The 8,896-nt window shown below is 48.3% G+C and overlaps 1 protein-coding gene across 1 annotated transcript in view; it reads left to right on the top strand.

The window, feature by feature from the left end:
- LOC108801040 (transmembrane protease serine 9-like) overlaps positions 1 to 8,896 on the top strand; it is a 22,458-nt gene that overhangs the window by 4,936 nt on the left and 8,626 nt on the right. Inside the window, 4 exon segments of the mRNA XM_018573005.1 lie at positions 959 to 1,214; positions 1,411 to 1,632; positions 1,936 to 2,235; positions 7,816 to 7,957. Coding sequence (XP_018428507.1) covers positions 959 to 1,214; positions 1,411 to 1,632; positions 1,936 to 2,235; positions 7,816 to 7,957 — 920 coding nt within the window.

Below are 8,896 nucleotides of genomic sequence, written 5' to 3' on the forward strand. Positions count from 1 at the left end.
CTCCTGGCTGTCTCTCCTCTCTATCCTGGCTGCCTCTCCTCTCTCTCCTGGCTGTCTCTTCTCTCTATCCCCTGGCTGTCTCTCCTCTCTCCCCTGGCTGTCTCTCCTCTCTCTCCTGGCTGTCTCTCCTCTCCTCTCTCTCCTGGCTGTCTCTCCTCTCCTCTCTCTCCTGGCTGTCTCTCCTCTCCTCTCTCTCCTGGTTGTCTCTCCTCTCTCTCTCTCTCCTGGCTGTCTCTCCTCTCTCTCCTGGCTCTCTCCCCTGGCTCTCTCTCTTGGCTCTCTCTCCTCACTCTCTCTCTCTTGGCTGTCTCTGCTTTCTCTCCCCTTGCTCTCTCTCCTGGCTGTCTCTCCTCACTCTCTCTTGTATCTTCCCAAAAACAAATTGCTGTGCGGTGTTAGAGTGTTCGGGTTTCACTTGAAGAAAAGGTGGCAAACCTCATGGCTACCATTCTGGTTCTGATCCCAGTATCCGGGTCCATACTGTCGGTAGGTATAATAGAATGAATGTGGAGGTACAACTTAGGCAGAAATAACAATGCTTCTTCATAAGCAGAGTAGGGTAAGGCCAGAACCCCTGTCATATATTTATTTATATCTGTGTCCCTGTTGAGGATCTTCCTTCACTTCCTGTCTGGTGAAACTGTGGTCATCAGGACAGGAAGTGAGACAAAATGCCTCTAATGAAGGGCCAGATAGCAGTAAAACTCAACCGGAGTTCTAATCCTTCTCCACTCCGTCCAAAGCTAAAACATGGTCTTGGCTTGGCACACACTTTAAACGGGGATTATGAGAAGATACGTTCTCAGTCAGAATTCTTGATGAACACCTGCTTGGACAAAATCAATCACAGGACAAGCCACCCAGACATCATGTTATACTGTATGTGGTCTGAGCTGCATTACTCTGTCTTGAACAGCAGGTGGCACCTCAATAAAACACAATATTTTCCTTGTTCCAGGCCAGTCCAGACATCGGATTATAAGGTTTATCTCGGCCTGAATCAGCTGGATGTGAACTCGAATCACACGGTTGCTGCTGATGTAGCAACAATCATAGTAGACGGCAATTATACAGACACGGGATCTGTGGGGGACATCGCTCTGGTGAAGCTGGCCAATCCCATCACTTTCACCCAATACATCATGCCCATCTGTCTACCCACCTCCTCCGTCACCTTCCCCTGCGGTATGGACTGCTGGGTGACCGGCTGGGGTGCCACGGTCTTTAACGGTAAGTCAGCTCAGAAAAGGTCACCGCTGCCGCCCCTCTGCGCTCTGGTCAGCACAGAGAGAAGCAGCGGACTGATGAGCTCCTCTCTCCGTCACTCTGTTCTCTCCTTCTATCAGCATGTTCTTCTTTAGCACATGAGCACATTGCCTTATATGACAAGAATGATAATAAAAGGAATAGGATTTAAAGAAATATTTTTTCTAACTTTTGGCTTCCACGTGTCCATTTCCAGGGTCCGGACCCGTTAATGGGATCCTCCAGGAAGTCATGATTCCCTTAATCGACTACCAGACATGTGACCAGATGTATCATGTGGACTCCTCCGTAAGTTCTGGCACCGTCATCATCCAAGAGGAGAAGATCTGTGCCGGCTACAGAAATGGACGGAAGGACTCCTGCCAGGTGAGCGGTGTGATCCCAACCACGGCAGTCCATAGATGTGTCCAGAGAACACAGAGAGAGAATCTCTCCCCACAGGCCGGAGTGTCACCTCTGTGTCATCAAAGATCACAAGAGAGGACAAAGAGGCTGGGGAGAGAGAGAGGGGGGCGGGAGAGAGAGAAGGATAGATAGAAGGAGGGAGAGGGAGAAGGATAGATAGAAGGATGGAGAGGGAGAAGGATAGATAGAAGGAGGGAGAGAGAAAAGGAGAGAGAGGAAGGCAGAGAATTGACATTCTAACTGATGGACACTGATGTCTTCCAGGGTGACTCCGGAGGACCTCTGGTGTGTAAAGTTCAGGGTGCCTGGTACCAAGTTGGAGTTGTGAGTTGGGGAGACGGTTGTGCGTCCCCAAACCGCCCCGGGGTGTACACCCTTGTGACAGCCTATAAAGACTGGATCAGCGGTTACCTCCAAGTACCATTCATCAATGTGACCGGAATTCCTTCACCAACCAACACGTGCGGAAGAGACTTCACCAGCACAAATGTCACAAGAGGTCCCGGAACCGTCATAGATAACCTGGACAATGGAGTGACCGCCAGCCCTTCACGCCATCACTGGGTGATCCTGGTCTTGGCTTCTCTTCTGCTCACCTATCTATAACCAAAAAACTGTCGTCGGCATCAGGAAGGAACTTGTATTCTCCGTTTATTTCTATAAAACACATAATGTAATAGATATTCCAACACCGTGATACTGCTGACCACTCAGATCCTCTCACCACGGGGCTCCTTCAGGAAGTCTGAGGATTGGTCATGCTCAAAGTTCAGTAGCCCAGTTAGAGCTTTTGCTTACTTAGCTCAGTGGAAAGGTCACCCATTATAAATGCACCTTTTACCATTTCCCTTTCTTTCTGCTTTCTCCTCTGCTCAACTTCTCTGACCGATTGGGCCCCCTGTCTCCCAGAGGGGCCAGCAAACAGTTCTATGGGTGTTCTATGACAAAGGAACTCTTCATAACAGCATCTGTGTCATTTAAGACCCATAAGTCTTTGTGCCAAGCCACTTTCTTCTGACTGTGGTATGTGGCTGTGGACTGGTAAGAGGATCACATTGTCCCTTAGCTGGTTCACGTCTATCCAGGGGGGGGGGTGTCTATGGCAAAAACAAGTCAGATCTGTGAAATGGATTATCTGTCAAATTCTGCATAATAAAATACTGGTCTGAGGATTCTCTGCACTGTAGGATCCGGTGTCTTTTTATGTTTTCTTTTTAGGTGAACTAATTGGATATATATTTGTTTTTTTTAATTGTACCTCATGTACTTCAACCTATGTAACGGCCATCCCAAGTAGAAAAGTTTCAAGATTTGGAAGATATTGTTGAGTTATGTCTTAAAGGAGAAGTATGGGGGTCAGGGCTTTTCCCCATAGTTCTCCTTAGGGTAACGGGAGGACACAAACTAGCGTCCTCCCGTCACCCTAAGCTCAGTATATAGGGAGCTACAGCTCGCGGTATATTGAGACGCCGCAGCCGGAGCGGATCCCGACATCGATGTCGAGATCCGCCCAGCTGCGTGAGTGACAGCTGGCTCTGCCTATCTAGAGGCGGAGCCAGCTGTACCCGCCCCCTCCCCCGTCCGTTCCGCCAGTCAGCGCTGGAGGATCGGACCCCTCATAGTTCTCCTTTAACTATGTGAACTATGTAAGTCAATTTGTTAACTCTTGTTGTACAGATAATGACCTTTTCCTCTCCCCGAGACACTAGAGACTGGAGAGCGTCGTGGGCACCCAAAAATATGCTTTGCGATCAGATGAAAAGCCCTCATGAATAAAAATTCAGATGACATAATGTTTCCTGACCTGTCTTTGAAGAATTAAATAATATGATTTATTGAAACCAAGACCTCCGTTTTCTTATAGCTGCTTCCATAGCAATGAGTCCCCCCTTTATTAAAGGAGAACTATGAGGCGAGTGAAAATCACTCCCCTCATAGTTCGAGCCGACGTGTGACACTGAAACTTGTTCTGCCTGATGAAGGGGATCCTGTGTGACCCCGAAACGTTGCAATAAGTGTACTGTTTACTGTTGCATGAAACGTCAATAAAGAGACGTTGTTTTTCTACTTTGGAGTACCGGTGTCCATAACTTCTGACACTGAAACTGTCACAGGTCGGCTCAATAGATCGGGAAGTGAGGGAACACATACCGCCGCTCGCTCACTTCTCCATCATCTCCCTGCAGAGAGCTGTGACTGTCACTCTCGGCTCCCCGCAGGGATTCCACGCCTCCCCGCTCCGATCCTCCAGCGCTGACTGGCGGAACGGACGGGGGAGGGGGCGGGCACAGCTGGCTCTGCCTCTAGATAGGCAGAGCCAGCTGTCACTCACGCAGCTGGGTGGATGTTGACAGTAATGTTGGGATCCGTCCCGGCTGCGGCGTCTCAGTATACCGCGAGCTGTAGCTCCCTATATACTGAGCCTAGGGTGACAGGAGGACGCTAGTTTGTGTCCTCCCGTTACCCTTAGGAGAACTATGGGGAAAAGCCCTGACCCCATAGTTCTTCTTTAACGCAATTGTTCTCATTATTATTATTCAGTAGGGATGCACCGATATCGGTTTTCCGGTATCGAGTGCGAGTACTGATATTTGTTTTCCGGTACTCGACGATACCGAATAACAATACCGGAAGTCCCGTTAAGGAAGCCGGGCAGCATGTATTGACTCGCCACCCGGCTTCCTGATTGGCCGGGAAGCTGGCTGCATGCTCCCTCGTCACCTCAGCACTTCGGTAACAAAAAAGTAGTTGTCTTTACTGCAATGGGACTAATCCCAATTGTTGGTGACGAGGAAGCATGGAGTAGACATGTGCACCAGCAAAACATTCGTTTAGTTTTGATTCGGATTTTGCGTTATTTCGGGATTCGGGTCCGAATGTCATTTCGTTTTGGGATTTGGATTCGGACGAAATTCATAAGCGGTTGTCTGTACGAGTATTTGTTTTTCGTTTTGTTCATTTCGTTGCAGCAAAGTGACATTGAAATAAAAAAAAAAAATGATGTCACTTTGCTGCAACGAAAATTCGTCCACAAACGAAAATTTTTCGTCCCAAATTGCGTTTTCAGGAAATTCAGATTAGTTTTCAATCGTCATTTCTGTTATTCGGAAATTCGGATACATCCGAATCTCCGAAGAAACGAAAAGCCGAAAAACTAATTTTTCCAAAAACAAATCGCACATGTCTAGCATGGAGCTGGCTTTCTGGCCAATCAGGAAACCAGGGGCGGGTAATAACTCGCCACACCGCTTCCTGATTGGCCATCTTCTCGACCAATCAGGAGGGTGATGAGTCCTCACACGCCGCCTGGCTTCCTGAAGGGCTGCGAAGCCGGCTCCATGCTCCCTCGTCACAAAGTGGGAAGCTGGTGGGCCAGTCATTACCCGCTCTCTGGCTTCCTGATTGGCTAGGAAGCCAGCTCCATGCTCCCTGGTAACGAGGGATCATGAAGCCGGCTTCCTGTGTGATGACTCTCCGCAATGCTCCCTGATACCCGATGTCCCGGTATCAGGATAAGCATCGAGAACATTTGGGCGAGTAAGAAATACTCGGTATCGGTATCCCTATTATACAAGATTTATATAGCGCCAACAATTTGCTCAGCTCTTTACAACACACAGGGAGACAGCACAAGTACAATTGCAATACCACACAGAAAGATTAGAAGGACCCTGCTTACAATCTAGAAGGAGGGGCAAGTGACACAGAAGGTAATCACTGTGAGGGACAGGGATATTTGCAGGGCCGGATTTACTCTCCCTGCTGCCCCAAGGCCAGGTTGCGCAATGGCCTTGTGCAGGGATCTCAAGTCTCCCTGATGTTCAGGGAGTCTCCCTCTTTTGGACAGCAGCTCCCTGATGTCCGCGAGAGAGGCATTTTCTCCCTGAAAGGTTTACTCTGAGTAAACCTTTCCGGTATATCAGTGGATAAGGTTTCAGAGTGAGGCTTGCCTCCTGGAGGAAGGTCATGTGATCTCTAGAGTAGCCTCAGAACGAGGCTTGGCTCTCGGAAGCTACTTGCTGCACACAGAGGGCGGACATAGACTACAACTGAGAGCAGGTACAGGCACTGAGATCTACTGCTGCAGGGTTGAGAGAGTGCTGTTAACCCTTTGTGGATACTATAGAATCAAATGCGCTCTCTCCTCCCCCCTTTCTCGGCAAAGGGCACCTCCCTGAAATGAGAAGGGCACCTCCCTGAAATTGCTTTTTTCAGGTTGGGATCCCTGGTAACCATGCCGCACCGTGTAAACAGTGAGAGGGGAGAGCAGTCTTCCCCTCTCACTTGTCACAGGAGTTCCAGCACAATGCTGCGCTAGAACTTCTGTCTTGGAGGTGACAGGTTCAATAAAGAGAACCTGTCACCTCCAAATGCTATCACACAGGTGCTTGTTAGCTCCTGTGTGATAGCATGCTTGTGGGGAATCCGGGCCTGGATATTTGCACATTATAGTAAGAGCTTTGGGGGCCACAGTTAGGTAGGATGCTTTTTAATGGGTACTGTAAGACAAAGAACAAAACAGAGCACCTCCATAGTGTAAAAGCGTAATTTATTTGTACGACACACAACTGAAATTGTACTTACAAAAAAGTTGGTGGTTAAAAGCATGTAAAAGTCGATGAAATGTAAAATCTCTAGCAGCGGGAGCCTGAAGGGATGAAACACATCAGTGTCCTCTGCCCCTGTGAGTTCAAAAGGTCTACGCGTTTCAGGGGCACGCGTAGATGAAGGGGCGTGCGCCTGAAACGCGTAGAAACGCGTAGACCTTTTGAACTCACAGGGGCAGAGGACGCTGATGTGTTTCATCCCTTCAGGCTCCCGCTGCTAGAGATTTTACATTTCATCGACTTTTACATGCTTTTAACCACCAACTTTTTTGTAAGTACAATTTCAGTTGTGTGTCGTACAAATAAATTACGCTTTTACACTATGGAGGCGCTCTGTTTTGTTCTTTGTTTCCCAGATCGATGGTCTTTCTGACCGGTGGGAGCTGCCTCTTTTGTGTTCCAATTATCGTTACAGCTGGCCTGTCTTTGAACCTGGAGGCGCCGGCATTGTTTTTCTTTTCGTTGGGTACTGTAAGAGTTCAGTGCTGACTGCTCATGCACCAAGGGCGCGTCATTGCACGAACGGGAAAAATGCTGCGCCAACTGCGCATGCGCCAAGTACCCGTCTGCGCGCCAACCTGCGAATGCGTAGGCGGGTCGATGCAGCGGGAACGCGCCAAGGAGGCGCACAGGAAGTGACCTATCTTCAATCATCACTTCCCCTATATAAACCCAGCATGGACACTGCCGAATTGCTGGGTTATCTTCAGTCTCTCCTTGTTCCTGTGCTGTTGTGTTATCTTGTTGGACATGTTGTGACCCGGAACCATCGTGACTACTCTTGCCTGCTCCCTGCCCTTGACCTCGGATTCGTGTATTGACCATTCTTCTGCTTTGCCCTTTTGTACCTCATTGCCCGATTGGAACTGACCCCGGCGCGGATCTTGGATTTAGGCTTGCACGGTGCTCCTCACCACTGGCACTCGTGCCACTCGGTGTACGCCAGGTCTCTGTATCCATCCCCAGAGGCCTCAAGACCCGAGGTGCAAGGGAGGCCTCCTCGCCATTACAGTCTCATTTCAGGTACTTAGAGCTAGGTAAGGCCCTTATAACTATGCTGGGCCTGCTCTTGTTAATAAATGACTAACCCTGATCCTAAGGGCCCCATTTTACACTGGCGATCCCATCGGAAAATATCGCTGGCATTTGAGCTCCGCCGCACTCCTCCAGCCAGCCAAGGAGTGAATCATACGATCAGGTGCCCCCCAAAATGATTCTTCCACTGGTGAGTTCTGGTCAGTGACCGGATGGCCAGTGTTATATGACACTAATGTGATCTCTAAACCTAACAGTAACCTTAATCCTGATATAAACCCAAACTCAAACCTGTCCTCCTAACTTTATAGGAGAAGTCACATGGGTCAGTGTACTGGTAAGATTCCCGCGGACCGAAAGGGTTAAATTGTTGTTGATGTGGCCAATTGTTCTAAAGTATATAATAGAGTGAAGCGTCCTATAAACTTCACAAAGGTCCCCAGCTGGCTACATAAGAGAAGAAACCTGAGGAACTGTTCATCATATTCCTATTATTCTAAAGAATGAGGAAGCTTTACAGAAGATGAGATTCCTAGATAGAAACTTCTGTCCTTCAGAGAGTGAAGACACAGCGAGACTCCGGCCGATCGCCCCGTCTTCTACAGACATGGGGGCACTTTCCATAATGATCGCAGTGGCAGCAGGTAAGCAAATCAGTATTTTCACACAAATCCTGTAGAAGTTTTTTTTTTTTTTTTACTGAATTCCATTCTTTTAAAAAATAACAATGTAGTTTCAATGCTAGGGGTGGCCGGGAACCACAGGAGCTGGGATAACTAGCCACTGTCCCAGTGCCATTTTAGAATGGAAGGAGGGACTCGAATGGTTAAAGTGTATCCAGGGCTGGCCCGAGACCGAGGCAGAAGAGGCACCTGCCTTGGGCTACTGGGGTAGAAGCTTCTCCCGCCTCATCCCCTGGCTGTCACAGAGCTCCAGTTAATGCAAAGGGAGGGCTAGACAGCTCATTTCATGCTCTGCGTTCATTTATAAATAGAAGTTACTGTCGTAGTTAAAACTTACCATGACGTGTAAATAAAATAAAAAAAATTAAAGGAGAACTATGGGGTCAGTGTTTTTCCCCATAGTTCTCCTTAGGGTAACGGGAGGACGCAAACTAGCGTCCTCCCGTTACCCTAAGCTCAGTATACCGCGAGCTACAGCCTATCTAGAGGCAGAGCCAGCTGTACCTGCCCCCTCCCCCGTTCGTTCCGCCAGTCAGCGCTGGAGGATCGGAGAGGGGGTAATCCAGACCCTCCCCCTGTCACGGCAGAGAGCCGTGACAGGATCGAGAGGTGAGCGAACCTGGTATGTGTTCGCTCACCTCCCGATCTACTGAGCCGACCTGTGACAGTCTCATTGTCACAGGTCGGCTAGAACTATGAGGTGAGTGGAAATCACCCCCCTCATAGTTCTCCTTTAAGTAAAAACTTTGTCTGACAACATTTTAGCCCCTTATTATTAATCCTTTAGTGAACTCAAATTAGTTTTTATTAACTCCTTTCTTTCCTTCTTTCCTTATTAGTATTATTATTTATTTATATTTTCATATACATGTATTTATTTTTATATATATATATTTTTTT

The sequence above is a fragment of the Nanorana parkeri genome, unplaced genomic scaffold (genome assembly GCF_000935625.1).
Source record: "Nanorana parkeri isolate BGI_ZX_2015 unplaced genomic scaffold, ASM93562v1 scaffold2202, whole genome shotgun sequence".
Lineage (NCBI taxonomy): Eukaryota > Metazoa > Chordata > Amphibia > Anura > Dicroglossidae > Nanorana > Nanorana parkeri.